This window comes from Rhinatrema bivittatum, chromosome 16 (assembly GCF_901001135.1).
Source record: "Rhinatrema bivittatum chromosome 16, aRhiBiv1.1, whole genome shotgun sequence".
NCBI lineage: Eukaryota > Metazoa > Chordata > Amphibia > Gymnophiona > Rhinatrematidae > Rhinatrema > Rhinatrema bivittatum.
In genome coordinates, this window is record NC_042630.1 from 60294176 (window position 1) to 60315384 (window position 21209).

The 21209-nt window shown below is 43.2% G+C and overlaps 1 protein-coding gene across 1 annotated transcript; it reads left to right on the forward strand.

The window, feature by feature from the left end:
- Positions 1–1026: 1026 nt before the first annotated feature.
- Positions 1027–18614, forward strand: LOC115077738 (olfactory receptor 1019-like). Its single transcript, XM_029580026.1, has 2 exons — positions 1027–1952; positions 18107–18614. Exons 1-2 carry the CDS (start codon positions 1027–1029, stop codon positions 18612–18614), a joined length of 1434 nt encoding a protein of 477 aa, XP_029435886.1.
- The last annotated feature ends 2595 nt before the right edge of the window (positions 18615–21209 follow it).

Here is a 21209-nt window from a genome sequence, read left to right on the forward strand (position 1 = left end):
CTGGTATCAGGGCTACGGCACTGCATGCAGGAAGATCACAACACTCCTGGTATCAGGGTTAGGGCACTGTGTGCCGGAAGATCACAGCACTCCTGGTATCAGTGATAGGGCACTTTGTGCAGGAAGATCACAACACCCCTGGTATCAGGGTTAGGGCACTGCATGCAGGAAGATCACAACACCTTTGGTATCAGGGTTAGGGCACTGTGTGCAGGAAGATCACTACACTCTGGTATTATTAGGGATATTGCACTGCATGCAGGAAGATCACAACACCCCTGGTATCAGGGTTAGGGCACTGCGTGCAGGAAGATCACAACACCCTTGGTATCAGGGTTAGGGCACTGTGTGCAGGAAGATCACAACACCCCTGGTATTAGGGTTAGGGCACTGTGTGCAGGAAGATCACAACACCCCTGGTATCAGGGTTAGGGCACTGTGTGCAGGAAGATCACAGCACTCCTGGTATTAATAGGGATATGGCACTGAGTGCAGGAAGATCACAACACCTCTGGTATCAGGGATAGGGCACTGTGTGCAGGAAGATCACAACACCCCTGGTATCAGGGTTAGGGCACAAGTTCTAGTCACATTGACTGATCACATTACTTTTTTTGTCAAGCTACCAACTGTTTCCATTTCCCATCCCCCATATATTGTCAGTGGGAACCTTGGTAACATGAATAAATAAGAGGGCAGCCAATAGGAATACATATTCATTCCTAAACTGACCTTAACTGCCCTGAAAAGTGTCAAATTGTATCATTTTCTGTTAGTGCGCACTAACACCCGGTTAGTGTGCACTAATCGAAAAAAACAATTTTTTAACTAAAAAATCGTGCCAAACACGATTTTCTTCTCCTGCCAGACGATTTTGATCGTTAAGATGATAGGGCACACGATTCACACATCTACTATATATAATCAACATTGTTTCGAGCTCTATTAATGGTATAAGTAGTTAGTGGGGTTTTAAAAATCTGCACTTAACAATCATTTCTAATGTCTTTTTATACACACAGGATAATGGATGTAGAAAACATGACGATGGTAGAGGAATTCATTATTCTGGGACTTTCTGATAACCCTCAGCTACAGGTTCCTCTCTTCCTGGTCTTCCTGCTCATCTACCTGATCACCCTGCTGGGAAACCTTGTAATCATCGCATCCACCTGTGGAGATCCCCACCTCCACACCCCCATGTACTTCTTCCTCAGTAACCTGTCAATCATAGACATCTGCGGAACCTCCAACATCATCCCAAAACTGCTTGGGATCGTCATCTCCAGGGAGAAGACCATTTCCTATGCTGGGTGCATTGCACAGCTCTATTTTTACATAGGCTTTGGTTGCACTTCAGACTTTCTCTTTACCGCCATGGCTTTTGACCGTTATGCTGCAGTCTGCCACCCCTTGCGCTATTCCCTCATTATGAATCAGAGAGTCTGTGTCCTGCTGGCAGCTGCTTCCTGGATCATCGGCTTTCTACCATCTGAAATGATCACCTCTTCTGTCACCCGCCTTTCATTCTGTGCCACTAATGTGATCAATCATTTCTTCTGTGACCTCTTGCCACTGTTAAAGCTTTCCTGCTCTGACACGACAATCACACAAACCATATTATTTGTTGTAGTTGCATTGATGGAAATGCCTGCTTTCTTTCTGACTTTTATATCTTATATCTTCATCATCTCAGCTATTCTGAGGATCCGCTCTGCGGAAGGGAAGCGTAAAGCCTTCAACACCTGCTCCTCCCACCTCACTGTGTACTTCATTTATTATTTGTCACTATTCTGCATGTATCTGAGACCCAGCTCAACATATTCCCAGGAACAGGGTAAATTCTTGTCTGTGTTTTATACATCAGTTACCCCCATGCTTAACCCCATCATTTATAGTCTGAGGAATAAGGAGGTGAAAAATGCATTGAGGAAATTCATGGGAAGTAGATTGTGAGACCATGTGATAAATCATAGCAGGTTATCAAATACAGGAGATTTCAATTTCTAGTTGGGTGCAAGATGATTCTCCCTTTAAAAGAGAAATGGAAGGTCCCTGGTTTGATCCTTGGGTTGGGTCTTTTACTCCCCAGCTCAGCTAGAGTTGTAGATGTGGCTGTAACAGCATTCACATCCCCCTGGAGGAGAAAGTTGTGGTCATTGCTCAAGGGTGACACCAGGTGGCTGGATTTGGGGATCATGAAAGCAGAGTTCTGGAAGAGCCCTGGTAAATGGCCCTCGGTCCAGGACTGTCACTGCAATGACCAGACTAAGAACACTGGGGAGGAAAGGAGATGTGATAAAATAGAGGGGAAAATAATCCTGCAGAGTTGTGAATGAAAGATCATAGTACCATGATCCCATTCCTGGTTCCAAATGAGCTGCAAATACAAAGGAACTGGATGAAAATAGAAAAAAAGGGTCCTGCAGTGCTGACACAGCAAAATTTAGAGAGATTTTTCATTCATAATCCAGAAATAATCTTGGTGAGAACCCTGTGGAAGGTCAGACCTCATTTTCTAGGATCAGTATTCTCAGTCCTGTACACACCCATTATAATATCAATACTGCCAGTTTTACAGCACTGTGACATCACCAATGTGATATATATGGCCTCATGTGATATCCCTGCAGTGACAGCCACAAGTGACATTGCTTCTGTGAAATACACCTGCACATGATATCACCATTGTGATATACAACCCAACATGCATCATCATTGAGAGATACAGCTCCATGGGACATCACTCATAAGAGATATAATCAAAGTTCCCTAATGCATGGGAGACCATTAATACCTTTTTCCTATTAGCTATGCCCTAGCTTGAACAGCACTGGGCCAAGGTTCCCAGAGATTATGGACCTTTCATGATTTAAACCACAGTATGGCTGGGGCATGCCTGGTAGGGAGAAATGTGTCATTCATTTCCCATACATCTAACAGGAGACATTGGTTAGAACCCAACATGATCTATTTTGTGAGAAATAGCCCAACTTGAAGAAAATTAGGCTCACTGAGATCTGGTAGCCTTGCTGTCTCTCTAATCCTATTGTGTTTTCTCAGCCTTTAATAAAGTTCTTTATATTTGTAATTGGCACTCACTTATTGTATACATCCCTGGTACATAATTTATCAAACATTTGTCCACTGTAAGCTTCTACTTTCCACTGCAATGTTGGGTGAGACAATGATACTGGACACCACTAAGCCTAGATGGGGTACTTTCTAAGGTCAGTGAGGTAAAAGTGACTCTTAAATGTAAAGTTTAATGTGTCTCCCTTCGAAATGCCTTGGAAAAGGGAAACGGGATGAGTTAGCAGTCACTGTGCAGTTGTGAGCAGTCCAACATGCAGGATAATATTTCTATAGAATGCTTATCGGGAGTCTTTGCATGCACACATTTCTTTGGGAATGAGAACAAATTTCTAGTACTTACACCAGCAGCACCACCTTTCCATTAAGTCTATGCTCCAGTTGGTGCTAGGTGGGTTTATTGTAGAACACTGCATGTAGGGTTACTGCAGGAAGGGATGAAGGGACATTAACTGACTGAGAGCACCGCTGCTAGAGCACATTGTCCTGATTTTGGCCAGTCTTCAAAGCTGAGACAAGGAATCAGCCTTTCTCCAAGGTGGTTCCCTTTCTCTGGAAAAAGCTTCCTTTTCATCTTAGGCAGGGACGTGATCTTTAGTCCTTTAAATGTAAAGTGAAAGACAGGCTGTTCTTGTCATAAATGTAGGGCTTTAAATTGGGTCACACTGGGTCAATGTTTGGCAACAACGCTCTTTGGATTGTAGGGTCTTTGGTTGTGAGTTATCGTGCTGTTCTTTGTTAATTTTTTTAAATAATTTTGTACCCCATTCCAGATGCTTTTTGCAAAGGGATGGGTAAAAAAATACAAGAATACATGAAATAAAATTTGATTTACCTGACCAGATTTAGCTAGTTAAGATTATCTGGCTACTGCTGAATACTGGTGCTAGTCAAATAACTTTTACCCATGCCCCTGAAAAGCTGGAAATGACTTACCTGGCCAGAATGTTTCTGCTGAGAGTGGCGGGATCTTTAAAACTTGAGAGTTGTTTGCATAAGTCCAAATTTACTTGGAGAAACTATTTTGAATATCGGGCTCTGAGTCTCAGTGGTGGTGGAAAGTGAAGGGCCTCCGTTTCAGACTGGGATACCTTGCAGGAGGAAAGAGCATCGGAAGGCAATCAGATGAAACTCAATAATTGTGTAACCCCCTTCCCCCCCCCCCCCCCCCCCCCACCACCACCACCACCACCACCCATGATGGATCTATCTTCCTTATGTTCCCCTTTAATCCCTTTATCATCTAATGGCCCAATTGACTCTCTTGCAGGCTTCCTGCTTCAAATATTTTTTTTAATGCTTTTATTATGAGATTTTGCCTCTGAGGCCAACTTCTTTTCAAATTCTTTCTTAGCCTCTTATTAATGTTTTACATTTATCTTGCCAATGCTTACGCTTTTTCTTATTTTTTTCAGATGGATCCTTCTTCTGATTTTTGCAGGAAGTTCTTTTTGCTAAAATAGCCTCTTTCAACTCATCTTTTAACCATGCCAGCAGCCTTTGGCCTTCCTTCCACTTTTTAAATGGGTAGAATACATCTGGACTTCACTTCTAAGATGGTATTTTTAAACAATGTCCCTGCCTGTTGTACACTCAACCTTTGCAGCTGCACTTTTCATTCTTTGCTATTTTCCTCATTTTATCAAAGTTTCCCTTTTGAAAGTTTAGTACTAGAGCTCTTGATTTACTTATTGTCTCCCTTCTCATCATTAATTCAAATTTGACCATGTTATGATCACTATAGCCAGTGACCCCACCGCCATTAACTCTCTCACCAAATCCTACGTTCCACTAAGAATTAGATATAAAATAGCTCCTTCTCTCATTGGTTCCTGAACCAATTGCTTCATGAAGCAGTCATTTATTCTATCCAGTTTACCTGTCTAGTATGTCCTGATGTTACACTTACTCAGTCAATATTGGGGTAATTGAAATCTCTCACTTTTACTGTGCTGCCAAATTATTCCCTCTTTAGGAGAGAGACTGCCACATGGTAGGTATGTTGAGGTGCTCAGACTCTGGGGAGCAGCTGATCCTGGGATTTCAGATTATTGCTTTGTTTGGGGTCAAGAGAAATATTTTCTCGTTGTAGAAATTGCCTTTTCCCCAGGATTATCACATCAGGAGGGGCAGAAATGCAATTTGAAGATGGTTGAGCTCACTGGACTTCTGGTTGTCTTACCAGGTTTGTAAATCTGCAATACTGTTGTGTTTTTATGTGCTCACTCTGTTTTGAGTGATTTTTTTCTAACCTTTAATAAAGCTCCTTACATTTGTCCTTGGTACACACTTACTGCATATATCCCTTGTAGATCTGTGTACATCCTGCATCTCAGTGCAGGGGAGAGGGAAAGAAGAGCTCCTTATCATCATACAACTCCTTATCACCCAACTCTGTAGAAAACATTTGGGTACTCTACACACCTTGCTATGAACAATCCATTTCGGCAATATCCTAAAGAGATGCCTGTTATGCGTGCCAGCCGCAGCAGACCCGCAGCATGGCCCTCTCACCTTTATTTAATGACTCCAGCCTCTGTTTCCTCCTTGCTGGCAGCGGTGGCCCGCCAGCTCTGTCCTCGGGCCTCTCCTGGTGCCTCTGGCCCTGCTGCAGCTTCCAGCATTCCTGGTCCTGATGCCATTACTCGTCAGGCCTCTCCACAATGCCCACGGAGAAAAGCCACCACTCACACAGTGTCCCTCAGTGATTAGACAGATTTTGACCTCCTTTTGCCTGACTATGCTACTGCCTATCTCCAGACCCAGACCTCCACTTCGCCTGACTATGCTATTGACTTCTGTATGATTTAACCTCAATTTTGATTAACTATGTTACTAACTATCTCCGTGATCAGACCTCAGCCACAGTGTATAAATCACCTCACTTTGTAACAGCGCTTCTCTGCATATATAGGGCACAAGGATATTACACAGAATTTAGTAGAAGCAAATATAAATGTATTATTGCATATCCTTGCGAGATATAGACAGCCAGAACTACAACACAGGTAGAGTATTAACGCCTGTCTCTCTCCTAGTATATCGTGAGGGCTGCGTTTTATAGGTTTAAACAGTACAAAGATGCCTATGAGCCTATGATGATAAACACTTATGCAGTATGACATACCTGCTATTAAGTTCACTTAGAGAATAGCCACTGCCATTAGCAATGGTTACATGGAATAGACTTAGTTTTTGGGTACTTGCCAGGTTCTTATGGCCTGGATTGGCCACTGTTGGAAACAGGATGCTGGGCTTGATGGACCCTTGGTCTGACCCAGTATGGCATTTTCTTATGTTCTTATGTTCTTAGGATAAACTAAAAACTACTTTAATCTGAAACCTCTCCACCCACGTTAAGCCCCCCCCCCCTTAAAGATCCGCCTTGCTTTTGCCAGATGTGTGCAGCAATCTTCTAAGGTTCTTTGTCCTTCAATATGTCAATTTTTCCAATCTGTTTTCCATCCTCATGGGGCTTTGGGAAACTCTGATTTCAGTTGGGCCCTTCAATTGGAGACGGTAGCCTGAGAATTTGGCCTGAGAATGTGGCCTCAGCTATTTCCCATCTGTAACTTCATGACCTTCTAGCATAGGCTTTGAAGAGCCTAAATGTATTCCAGATGTCTTCCAAAGTCTTGAATCTAAGGTCAGTTAAAGATTTTTCTATGGCCAGCGTTGAAGGTAGGCCACAGGCAATGAAGGCTTCTGGGTAAGCTGAGTGGACAAAAGTCTTAGCAATAGTCTCCATATTAGCCTGCCCATATATCATTTCCCTCTTGTGCCACCTTCAAATGGCAAGAGTGGCATGCCAACAGGTCCGTGACGATAGGTCATAGAAAAGGGGGCTTAAAAGTGTTTCCTAGCAACTAACCTTGGTATTTATCAGGTATAGAGAACAGGTATGTGTGTCCCTCTAGATTCCTAATTGGTGTAAGTGATATTCATATAAGTATATGCATTCACTAGTTAATCAAACAATAACATTAAAACTAAATTACAATAGAGATCATCCATCTCTATAGTTGAGCTGCAAGTGTGATAATAATATCATAACGTTAATCTTAAACTAGAGATTACATTGCATAAGGAAGAAATACCATATTTAAACTAATAGTCTAAATAGAAAGGACTTGTTCTTAATAAGTATAGAGAGAGCATAATAGAAAACAAAACTGTCTGTATGCTAAACAGAAAGAAGAGACAAAGTATAGAATAGTTTTATAAAAGAACTACTTCCAATCACATACTATTAAATCACATAATAATATAACTAGCATAAAGATAGGAGAGAACTAAAAATCATTAAAGAAGAAAGTATGCATATTCTTACTACACTGTTTATAATGGGTGAGTCTCTGCAAGGAGAACTGTTTCATAACTAAGAAGACACATATCCTCAATGATTACCTTTTGGATTCCAACCCAGACATCTGTGCCATCACAGAAACCTGGTTAAAAAACTCGGACATAGCCTTAACCAACCAACTACCCATCCAGACATATGACATTTTCACCTTCCATAGACACAAAAAAAGAGGAGGTGGACTCCTCCTAGCCTCCAAGAAAGAACTCAGACTGACCGCACTCTCAATCAAGACAAAGTCCAAATTGGAAATGGGTCTAGTCAAGTCAAAACATCTACAAATACTCTTAGTCTACGCTCCCCCGGGAGTTCTAGAAACGGACCCATCACCCCTCATAGAATCCATCGTGAAACATATTAACTCAGACCTTCCGACAATGATCATGGGGGATTTCAACCTCCATACAAATGCAACACCTCTTTCTGCAAACTGCGAAGCCCTCCTCACCACCCTCAGTGCTATGGGATTTACTCAGACCATCAACAGCCCCACACATAAAGCTGGACACACTCTGGATCAAATATTCATCAACTCCAATTTCACATGCACAGTAGAACCTTCTTGTACCCCAATCCCTTGGTCAGATCATTTCCTGATAGAATCTTCCTTCTCCACACACAAACAGACACACACCGCCCCACTCCTTTCCACCATTCAATTTAGGAAAGCATGTCCCTCGGATACACTCAGCGATCAGCTCTCCAAAGAACTTTCTAACTTAGACCTAGCTAACCCCGACTCAGCCCTATCCTTCTGGCAAAATATTACAGAAGCGGTCGCAAGCAAATGGTGCCCTTTAGTCTCCAAATCAATCAACCCAACAAAAAAGGGAAATCAACCCTGGTTCAGCGCTGAACTTAAACAAATGAAACAGACCTTACGCCATAAGGAAAACAGATGGCGAAAAACTCCTAACACTTCTACCCTTTCTACATACAAGGGATTCTTACATCACTACAGGACCGCCATTCTACAGAAAAAAAAGGAATACTATGCAAACAAAATACACCATTTCCAATATGATGCCCAGGCCCTATTCGCCTACGTGACACAAATCACCAAATCTACCCCCCCACCTATTCCAGACGAACAAGCTCTTTCCAAGGCTAATGAGCTCGCTACATTCTTTCAACAGAAGATCTTAAATACACTCGCCCTCCTGCCTTCAAATACTACACCTCCCAAGCCAGGTGAGAATCCCCAGTCTCTTACTAGACCCAAATTTGACAGTTTCGAGTCAATCTCCACTAAAGAGATTGAATCCCTTTTAAAAAGGCAGAAACCATCAAGCCATCCGGCTGATAACATCCCATCGAGACTCCTGCTTCTCATCCCAAATGTGATCTCAGGACCTCTGACCGGCATCATAAACAGCCTTCTAACGCAAGGAAGCTACCCAGACAGTCTAAAAACCGCCTCACTCAAGCCCCTCCTCAAGAAACACAACTTAGATCCTAATGTACCAGCTAATTTCAGACCCATCTCTAACCTCCCATTTGTTGCCAAACTAACGGAGAAACTGGTAAACACCCAGCTTTCTGAATATCTTGAAGACCACAAGATCCTATACCGATCGCAATATGGGTTCCGTAAATCACGCAACACGGAAACCCTTCTCATTTCACTTACTGACCATATTATCATGGGGTTAGACAAAGGACACTCCTTTCTGTTGGTCCTGTTGGACATCTCGGCGGCATTTGACACCGTCAACCATACCATCCTGCTGGATCGCCTAACAGATATCGGCATCTCTGGATCTGCCCACAACTGGTTCAAGTCCTTCCTCAGCAATAGGACTTTCAAAGTCAAAATCAACAATAAAGAGTCACCCCTAATTAAATCAACTCTTGGCGTACCTCAGGGTTCCTCCTTATCTCCTACCCTCTTTAATATTTACCTCCTCCCCCTCTGCCAACTGTTAACAGACCTCAACCTAATTCACTATCTGTACGCAGACGACATGCAGATTCTAATACCGATAACAGAATCAATCTCAAAAGCGCTCACCCATTGGAACAACTGCCTTCTATCCATCACTAATCTACTCAACAGTTTAAACCTGGTTCTTAATGCCTCCAAGACAGAGCTGCTCCACATATCCTCAAATGAAATCAATATCTCCCCACCGTCTCCACACATCTCTCACATTACTTGCAAGCAGGTTAGAGACCTTGGGGTAATACTAGACAATCGTCTAAACCTTAAGAAAATGGTCAACACAACCTCCAAAGACTGTTTCTTCAGATTACAGATTCTAAAACGACTTAAACCACTCTTATTCTTCCACGACTTCAGGACAATCCTCCAAGCGCTACTGTTTGCCAAAATAGACTACTGCAGTGCTCTTTTCCTAGGCCTTCCCAAATCCACTACCAAACCACTGCAGATGTTACAAAATGCGGCTGCGAGATTGCTGACCAGTACCAGCCACAGCGAACACATCTCTCCCATCCTCAGGAACCTACACTGGTTACCAGTTAATTTCAGAATTCTATACAAATCAATCACCGTAATTCATAAAACTATCCATCATCATCTTCAACTCGACCTGGAAATCCCATTCAAACTCCACTCCTCTAACAGACCAACTAGAGATATTCTCAAAGGCACCCTGAAATTTCCCCCTACTAAAGCTTCACGCCTCTCGATGACCAAAGACAGAGCTTTTTTGATAGCTGGCCCATCTATCTGGAATAGCATCCCTTCAAGTCTCAGAGTGGAGCCTTGCCTGTTAACTTTTAGAAAAAGACTTAAAACCTGGCTCTTTCACCAAGCCTTCGCCGACCCACCAGACAATCACTAGTTGTCCTTCACGCTTACCAGTTATGGTGATTATACTCACGAATGGACTCTGACTCTCCCAGGTTAAAGCACCATTAAGCTTTAACCCGTATGCCCTATGGTATCACTTCATATTTATTTCCTGCCTTATCTTCTTTCCAGCTTGTTGCAAGCTTCCAAGTTCTCTTCCCTGTTGATTGTAACTTTGACTCATTCCTACCTACTGTTTATCTTTCGTTTACTTGAATAGTTACCCCAGTTTTATTCTTGTTAATTGTAAACCGATCCGATATGGTTATTTACTATGAAGGTCGGTATATAAAACTGTTAAATAAATAAATAAATAAATACTGAGAACTAGGGATAGAAGTAGATAGATGTAGCAGAGAAGGAGGAGTGCAAATATATGATAGAAGAGAGAAAGAACATTGAAAACGACAGCCAAAAATCAGTATAAAGAAGATAGCAAATACAGAAAACAGTAACTTACGCAGCCAAGAGATTGAAGGAAGCAATGAGAATAGCGAGTCAAGCCAAGAGTCAGCATCAGGATTTATACCACCTTGTGCATACATAATATGAGACAGATTGCGAAGGTGTTGAAAAACATATGACATGTTATGTTCATAAGCCGCAGTGGGAGTATAGATACAACATGCAGTGCCAATGATAACACAGAATCCATCCTTTGAAGCAAGAATAGAATCGAAGGCAAGACAATTCTGCTGAGCAGTGACTGCAGTTGCCCAAAATTCAGCATTAATAGCATTAAGTCCAGCAGTAATTAAATTAACAGACTGCATAAATTGATAATGGATAGTCTGAATCCATTTGGCATTTACAGCAGCTTGGACACCAGGTGTCAGCCAAGAAGCAAAAAATATTTCAGTTTGACTAAACAGTTTAAATTCATCATGTACATCAGTTGGAGTAAGATAAGCAGAACAACATGCATGATTTGAAAATACAGAAGGTGAGAACAAAAAAAGGGGAGAAATAAACACAGGAGCAGCTAAAATCACCATAGCACAAGTACCACACCATCGGAATGGAAGAAACGGATAGCCAGAAATACCACATTGTCAGAAAACATCCATGAGAGGCTATGAACCAAATTCTAAATATATAGCATGATAGACAGTATCACAAGAAGAGATACCTAAAAAAGGTCCAGTACCATTTTGTGAAAAACAAAAGGGGAAATGGGTAAGCACAGTATGAAACAAAGGGCCTGGAAAAGGAGATGGCCAAGTATTGACAACAGAAGCAAAATGAGAAAATGTACAGGTAGGTGAAGGGGGTATAGGAATAGGAGAAACACACAGTGTAGGTGCTTCAGAAGTTCCACAAATAGTCCATTTTTCTCTCTCTCTCTAGAAGCATAAGTAAAATAACTAAGCTGATGGAGTAAATGCTGAGAACAAGGAGGGGAAGTCTCATTAAGAAGAGATGCATTCCACAAGGAAAGCATAGTAGAAGGGGAAACAACAAATTTAGTGTGTTGATTATGGTTAGAAGCAGGGGGAATAGAATAAGGAGTTCCAAAGGTGTGATTACCATAAAAACAAGCTGCAGAAGAAGAAATAATGGAAGAGTCTTGTGCTGGAGTACCAGCAATTGGACAGGCAAGAGCATGATAATAGCAGGAAACATTTGAAAGAGATAGTGGTATTGTCAGAACAAAACCTGCCATTTGAGTGGTATGGAAATGTTGAGAACAAGCGATACAAGGAGTGTTAGGGTATGATGTAATAGAATGTTTATACATTAATTGATAACACATATTGGTAGAAAAAGGTGTATGTGTGGGTAATGAGAAATTAAGTAAAAGGTCAGGGGAAAGAAGCGTAATGGAGAAAGGATGGAAAAAAAGTAAAGAGAAGACAGATAGATACATGATTTCTAAAAATTATTACCACTAACAATGAATCTAATGGAACTATTAGGAAGAAAACAAAAATATTGATTAGCAAACTTAATAACTTTTCTAATTAAAATATAATAAAGAAAGAAAACATGCACCTACTAAATGATACTTCAATTGTTCAAAAATCAGTCCTTCAAAGAACAAAAAGGTCCTTATTAAGAATCCTACAGAATAAAATAAAGTCAGTTCAAACCAGTGAGGTTGCAGAAGCAGATATGAAAAAGTAAAGTCTCAGTAAGTAGCCTCTGTGCTTGGACACGGCCTCAAGTCAGCTAAGTGTGTGAAGGTAGTGTCAGCATCTAAGCAAGCAGCTGTAGGAGTTAACATTGTTATTCTGTATGGTCTAGTGTACACCGGATCATTCCACGTTCGGTGGGTAAAGTCGCGGCAATAGACTAAATCTCCTACTGCATACACCCTTGAAGGTTCTAGCACTTTGGATTGCTTAGCTCTGGCAGCATATATTTGTTGAGTTGCATCCTGCAGATTTTTAAGGAAAACAAACAGGTTATCTGGTACCTTAGCATGTTTCTGATACTCAACTTGTTGGGGTAAATTTATAGCTCTGCCCATACACAGCTCAAAAGGAGTGAGTCCTATAGATCTCACTCGGCTCATTCTGATTGCCATCAGAGCAGCTGGTAAGGCAGTGAACCAATTTTGCTCATAAGCCAACATCATTTGTCTTAATTCTGTTTTAAGAATCCCATTCATTCTCTCTGCCAAGCCATTTGAGGTTGGTCTATACACAGATACATGATGGCATATGATGTTCAGATCTGATGTTAACACATGCATTAATTCATTTCTGAAATGTGATCCATTATATGTCACAATTTTCACTGGTACCCCAAATCTGGGTATAATGTGGATCAGTAATGCTTTTTCCATACAAGTACCTGTTTCTGCTTTACAGGGTATGGCCTCCAGCCATTGGGTATATGGACAGACACACAGTAGATAGTGATAGCCAGAACAGGATTGGATCATATCAGTATAATCACAATGCCATTCTAAATAAGGTCCCTGTAGTTTTGGAATATGTCCATTAGGGGTCACTGCACCTCAACAGGGATTTGCAGTAGCACATATTGGACATCTGGTCACAAATTGCGAACAAAGGCTCTGTAAATTTGGAGCCCATATACTTTGAGACAAATGAATATACATTGCATGGGCACTGTTAGTAGTGGCCAATGAGTTTTGTGTAACACCAGATTTAAAATATTCAAAGCACAACACAACATTCCTGCTGGATGCACCCAGCCCACATTCTTAGTGAATGTACAGACTGCAGATTTCCACTTCACTATCTCTTCTGCTGTTGCTGATTCCTGCAATTGCTGAACTGTTCATAATCCTGTTTCCCTTTGTGCTCTAGTCTGCACTAATTCCCTTACTACTGGCTGACAAGTTGTCTGAGCAACCTCTTGTGCTGCACAATCCGCCAATGCATTTCCTCTATAGATCCACATATCACTAGCATGGTGGGCTTTCACCCAACAAATAGCTGTTAATAATCCTTTCTTTCCTCTTTCCTGTAGACATGATACAATTAATTCCCATAACTGTACATGTGAAAGAGGTTCTCTAGAAGTGGAGATAAATCATCTCTTATTCCATTTTCTTAGATGCTCATTAATAGATGAAAATATATAATGTGAATCTGTAAAAATAGTCAAAGGCATCTGTGCACAATGCATTAATACCCATGAGACAGCACACAATTCTGCTCCCTGTACAGACATTCCCAGTGGTAATGAAAACTGTTCACATCAGAGTACTTGATCAGCAGAGTTGTACTGAATAGCAGTAAACCCTGGGCTTGCTTTTGTACAGGACCCATCTATAAAGCAAAATCTCCTTCTACTAGGGGTTCATTAGATAAAATAACTTTATCAGGTAAGGGCAGCACAGTTATTCCACAAGTATGTGGAATCACAGACGCTCCCTCTAGAAGGTCCTGGAGAAAATTAAATTTGGAAGCATTTGTAATGGTCCTATGTAACACTGTAGAAGTCAATAATATGGCTGAATATTTACCAAGCCTTGAAGTGGTAAATGAAAAATGGGCATCTCCCATAAGTGTTTTAACTGCATGAAAAGTGTGTAATACAATTGGAATGCTTGGCACATGTGACTGCAATTTACATATAGCTTTGGCACAAGCTACAATCCCTAATTCACAGTCTGAAATTCCTTGTTCTACCACCCCAAAGGTGCCAGAAAAATAAACAATGGTAGTTATGTTATCATGCTGAGATGCAGCTGCTGTCCACCCTTAAGAACCATGATACACCCACAAATTGACTGCACAATTTAAATCAACAAGAGCCAAACTAGGAGCATTTAATGCTGACTGCACTAAGTCCTGCAATATTTCCAGATCTTGTTCAGTTAAAGTCAATTTATCATCACTAGCTGGGCTGCCTTTAAGATGTCATCTCAGTAACTTGCTTTTTGTACTAAAAGCGAGAATCCATAATCTACAGAAATTCATCAGACCTAATAAACCTCTTAACTGTTTTACTGTTTGAGGAATTGCCAATTCTGACACTTGTTCATGCAGTGCACAACCAATGTTCTTACCCTCTATACCTAGATTCAATCCTAGAAATGAAACGTGTGACTGACAGATTTGTGCTTTGTCAGAATTCACTTTATATCCTGCTGTGCTAATGTGTGCAACAGCAATTCACTGGCTTGCATGCAGGCAGAATGGGTTGATGCTGAAATCAATGTCATCCACATATTGGATCAGAGACACACCCACTGGAAGGGTACAAACTGCCTGAAGATCTTGAGACAAGATTTTAGAAAAGATAGAAGGGCTTTCTACATAACCTTGCGGTAATCTAGCCCACTGATAACTCTGCTTATTGTATTGGAAAGCAGTTAACTCCCTACTTTGCAAAGCAAGTGGCACACAATAATATGCATTTGCCAAATCTAAAACCATGTACCATTTTCCTAATGGCTCAGTTTGCAAAATAGTAGCTGGATTTGTAACATTAGGATACTCTACTACTACCATTTCATTAAGCGCACGTACGTCTTGCACTAATCGCCATTTCCCAGAAGGTTTCAAAACTGTGAACAAAGGGCTATTAAATGGTGACCCACTAGGCTCTATTATATCATGTTTAAGAAGAGATGCAATTTCTGGTTTAATTTCTTCTTGTGCTTCTTGGGATAAAGGGTACTGACAACACTTAGGGCCCATATAACCTGCTTTTAATTGGATTTCCACAGAGTCTACACTCTGTACCTTACCATACGGGTCTTTTTCAATAGCCCATACTGATGTAGGCACATGAGGAAACTGTTCCTGTCTGTGTGTTAGATTGACAAACTGTCTAGCTAAATGTAGTGCTGAGGAGTTTGGTGCAAATAAAAGTTCTATTTCTAAGGCTTGTAACAAATCCCTTCCTAGCAAATTTACTGGACAATCTGGAGCATACAAAAACTTACTCATCACTTCTTTTCCTTTTAACTGCACATGGGTTTTTTCTGTTCTCTGTACTAGCTTATTCTGTCCATTAAATCCTATAGTACAAATAGTTTCATCTGACAATGCAACACCCTCAGGAAGTCTGGTAATCACAGATTTGGTTGCCCCTGAATCCAATAGAAAGGTAGGTTTGTTAATATATATTGTCAACATGGGATCTGCTGTTCCTGCCCTAATTTGCAACACTCTTAAAAGTAATTGGTTATACCCATTTCCTGCTCTATACCTCTGGATCTCATTTGCAGGGTCCCAGTGAGGAAATCCTCCTTGTCTCCCTCTACCACCAGCACTGTTTCTATCAGGATTAGCCCTGCACTCATGTGCGAAATGCCTGAATTTTCTGCAATACCAGCAATCTACTCCTGCTCTTCTATCAGGTCTGCTCCCAGCTCCTTGTGACGGACTCCCATACATTCCTCGTCCACCTGTCCCTCTCCTGCCTCACAACATCCCTCTGCCATGGGTATTATTTCCTCTAGGTATAATTACTGTACCTATTAATTGATTCTGGGGATACCAGGCATTACACCCATCCTGTCCATGTCATATTTCTGACTCAAATTCCTTATCTGGACATGCTTCAACTGTTACGTCCCCGGGCCGTACCCCGGGTCCCCTACCTCCTCCGAGGTCGTTCTGGGCTGCCAAGAACTCAAGCGTGAAGGCACTGCTCACATTGATGAATGAATTACAAAAATATTAAAACGCCAGTGCATTTTTGACGGAGACTCCGCGATTAAGAAATCCCTTCCCGAGGCCCCTGAAGCAGGCAGACCACTGCCGAAACATGGCCAGTGTTGGGCAAGCGGAAGCGGTCCTATCTTAACAGCGGCGGCAATTGGATAAATTTAAGATAAGTGGAATAAACAATGATGGATCGAACCGCGCACCGGGGAAATAATGCACAAACCCTCACATGGGAATTGAGCAGCACAAAATAAAAAATGCAGAAAATCACATTAAAATATTGTGAATAAAAATTGAAGAATAAAACACGGAAGCCATCTAAGTGGCCAGTCAGACTAAAGGGCTGGACCACAGAAGGCAACCGCACAAAAAAACCACGAAATCTGGAGGTTTCCTAATTTGTTGTGGAGGTTGAAGAAGAACTCATTGGTGCCTGTTCAGGACTCTGCCATGGCTCTCCCTCCTCGAGGGAGACGCCGGTGTTTCGCCGCGGCTGGCCCCGCCCCCTAGGCGCACACGCGCAGGGGCTGGGGATTTAAAGGGGCCAGCGCGGGAAAACCTCTGGGCCGTCCCTGGATGATGTCAGACGCCCAGACTACTTCAGCCCTGCTTCCTGGTTCCTTCTTCGCCTTGCAACGAGGTCCCACAGGTCTGTCTTCTGGTTGCTGTGTTCTTGGACTGCTCTTCATTTTGACCCAGCTTGACTTCTGACTCTCCTCTGCCTCGTCTCTTGGTTCCGGTTCTCTTCTGACTTCTGGCTTGACCCGGCTCCGTCCACGACTCCGTCTTCAGCTTCCGTCTCTGGCTTGGCACCCTCCGACCTCTGGTTCTGACCCGGCTCCGTCCACGACTCCAATCCGCCTCATCCCTGGCTTGGTTCCTCCGGCGACTCCTGGTTCTGACTCGGCTTCGTTCCTGGACTTTGACTTTGGTCTTCGCTGCTCTTCTGGTTCCTGGTATTCACCGGCCCCGAAGATTCGCCTAAGTCCCAGCGGCCGGGCCCCTACAGGCTCCTCCTGGGGGGGCTTCAGCTTCCAGGGTGAATCTCCAAAAGTCCCAGCGGCTGGACTCCTAAGGGCTCCTCCCGGGGGAGTGGCAGTCTCCAGGGTGAAGACTCTTCAATCACCAGGGCCCAACGTCGTCCATCCTTCCTCGGGTTACCAAGTCCTTGGTCACATAGGACTCCACCTTAGTCCATTATCTCAGCTTGCTCCGAGTCCCCGAACCGCCTCCTGGTTGGGACACTTTCTGTGGACCTCTTCAGCACTCTATCCTCTGTCCAAACTGGCCCAAGGGTCCATGTTCACAACAGTTTGCAAGGCCATGGACCCAGCGGACCTTGCAGGCTTGAAGGCCATCCCGGTATAGCCTAGAGGCTACAACAACAGCAAGCATGTCTCGATACGTTGACGGCAACGGTACAAGCCTTAGCCGACAGCGTCAGTGGAGCCACTGCTGCCAGTTCTACTCTGTCCGGAGCTGGGCCCTCGCTGCAGCTACCGTCCCTGTCCAGATGCCGGCACCTTCACGGTTCTCAGGAGACGCAGGGTGCTGACGAGGATTCCTGAACCAGTGCTACATTCGGTTTGACCTTCTCCCGCTTCAGTTTCCTACTGACAGAGTCAAGACCAGCTATATTATTTCCCTACTGGATGGGAAACCTTTGGCCTGGGCCTCCAATCTCCTGGAACGCCAGGATTCCCGCCTGAACAATCTGGTCCACTTTGTTTCTGCTTTTAGGCAAGTCTTTGATGAGGCCGCCCGTAAACCCAAGGCTGCCTCCGAGTTGCTCCAGCTGCGACAGGGCAATCGGCCCCTAGCGGAACATGCCATGGAGTTTCAGACTCTCGCTGCAGAGTTAAAATGGGGAAGCGACAGCTTACATAGTATCTTCTTGGAGAGTCTCTCCCCAAGATTACAAGATGAACTGGCAGTCCGCGATCTTCTGGATGATCTGAATGAACTTATTGACTTGGCCGGCAGGGTGGACCGCCGCATCCAGCGTCGCTTCCGAGAGAGGAGGGCAGTTCATAGACCTGCCGTCTCTGGACCCGCTCCGTCCCACCAGGGAAGTTCCCAGCCAGCCTCTTCTGGAACCCAAGACGTTGAACCCATACAGGTGGGTCGAGGACCTCTCTCCCAGCAGGAAAGAAGGAGACGTCGCTCACTGGGCCTTTGCCTGTACTGCGGTGGAAGAGGTCACTTCCTTGCCCAGTGTAGTGAGCGCCCGGGAAACGCTCAGACCTAGGAATTAGTGGGGAGCTCCCCCTAGGTCATACCACTACTGACTCCCCGTGCTTCATCCTGGTGACCTTGCTTCTCCCAGGGGGAGAGTTTGAGACTCAGGCCCTAATTGACTCTGGCGCAGGAGATAACTTCATCCTTCAGGAGTTAGCTTGGCAACTCCAGATTTGGGTACGACCCCAAACTCCTCCGCTTCACATTTCCTCCATCCAGGGAGGACTTCTTCCAGGAACCATTTCTATGTGCACCCAACCGCTCACTTTACGTACTGGCGTTCTGCACCAGGAGGAGATCTACTTCCTCATTCTGGAGAAATCTATGCATCCAATCATTCTAGGAATACCCTGGCTTCGGAAACACTCACCTGTCATTGATTGGGACTCCCTCCAGGTGACTTCCTGGGGGCCGACCTGCTTTCTCTCCTGCCTGACTAAGGTGCTTCGAGCCCAGGTGCCGCTCCTGACGACTCCCTTGGTGCTGCCTCCGCACTATCAGGAGTTTCATGATGTCTTCTCCAAGGAGAAAGTTGAGATTCTCCCCGAACATCGCCCATTCGATAGTGCGATAAACCTTTTGCCTGGTACCACACCCCCACGAGGTCGGGTATATCCTTTGTCTCTTCCTGAGACTCAAGCTATGTCTGCATACATTAGGGAGAACTTGGAACGAGGGTTCATTCGGCCATCTAAGTCCCTGGCAGGACCAGGCTTTTTCTTCGTGGCCAAGAAAGATGGGTCACTCCGCCCCTGCATAGACTACCGTGGCTTAAACAGCTCTTCAATCACCAGGGCCCAACGTCGTCCATCCTTCCTCGGGTTACAGAGTCCTTGGTCGCATAGGACTTCACCTTAGTCCAGTATCTCAGCTTGCTCCGAGTCCCCGAACTGCCTCCTGGTTGGGACACTTACTGTGGACCTCTACAGCACTCCATCCTCTGTCCCAACCAGCCCAAGGGTCCACGATCACAACATTAACTCCCACTGTCCCAGTCACCTTATTTATCTCTCCATCTTTTTGTTTACTTAGTTGTTCGATCTAGATAGAGCATAATTTAGTTTGGATTTTAGTCAAATCATCAGCTCCTTTACCTTTCTCCCTAACATACAAATCACCATAGTGGCATATATTAAGGAACATTTCTGGGCCACAATTTACTTTCTAACCCTACAACCTGATCTAACTTTTGCTGAACACCTTTTGGTAAAGTTTTCCTTAATGCTTGGTAAAACAGCGGTAACATACCAGGCTGATCAATTGGCTGTTCCATTTGCTGAAACCATTCCTCCTGCATTGCTTGCACATGCAGCCTGATATCAGATTTACCATCCCATGCATGTGACATAAGGGTTGATAAATCTCTTTGTGTAGGGAAGTTTTTCCGTAAAGCTTCCCAAACATTATGACGAAAGTGATTAAAAGGATTACCATCATATTCTGAATTAGCTAATGTGATTTCCCTCATTCTAGCCTGTCTAGACAATGTATCTACATCAATTCCAGGGAGTCTAGCTAATAACGCTTTAATATCTCCTATGGCTAGAGTCAGTCCACTGGTTAGTATTTCAAACTCATGAATCCATGCACTTGCACCTTTTGTTAAAGGTGGCAGGATTAAATTAGTCAGATCAGTAAATTGCCATGGAGTATAATGAGGAAGGACCTGACCCCGCTCATTACATCTCCCTAACAACAGGGAATACTGTGTAGCTTCAGCCCCTGCTTGTTTTTCATATTTTTCCCATACCATTAAGCCAGCATTCATATAGTGATCATCCCAATCAGGATCCCTATAAGGTCTGAAAATAACCTGGATTAAATAACTAAATAATGAAATTAGTGGAACAGTTTTGCACAAGAGAAGGAATGTGTATTTGTTTTTAACAGGCTTTGCATGAGAGACGCAAGCAGTTTGTGTGGAGCCAGCTCAAGGCCTAGCTTACCAAGATAACGGTACTTTTACATTATTAGTTTAGGTAAAAGGTTTAATCCAAATAAGGAAGTCATCCCAAAACAAAAATCAGACACTGTTAGCAAAATCTGTATATAAGAATGTAATGTGTAACTTGAAAACTGAGCAGGCTTTGATGCGTCACTGTTAAGATACTACAAGTCACTCCCAGGAAACGCTGTATCTTTCCCGAATTCTTCTTCTGCCTTTTACTTTGCTTTTCTATAATAAATAGTATTATTGAGAAATATAAAGACTGTGAGTGTTTTCTATAACAAACTAGCCTGCACAGCGAAACCTCTGCATGCCATAAGCATCAGTTAGTAAATTGGGAACTTCTTGTGAGGTAAGAAAGGTAACAACTAGTAAAGTCCCTGCCCTGCTGGGAAGGCAGGTAATAACTAAATAGTCCCCGAAACAGCCGCCCTCGGGACTATAAACATATTGGTGCCGTGATTCGGATTGTTTGGCGGCTATTGAACTTGCTGCTGAAATGACAGTTGACATCACTGGGGTAAGTTTCAATTTTGTTTTATTATGCACTCTACTTATTAGTTTAGTGATTTGTTATCTTTCGCATTCCTTACTTAAAATAATACACTTTTGTTCAGAGAGAGCTGCCCCCTTCCCGCCAGTGGCTCAAACGCCCAC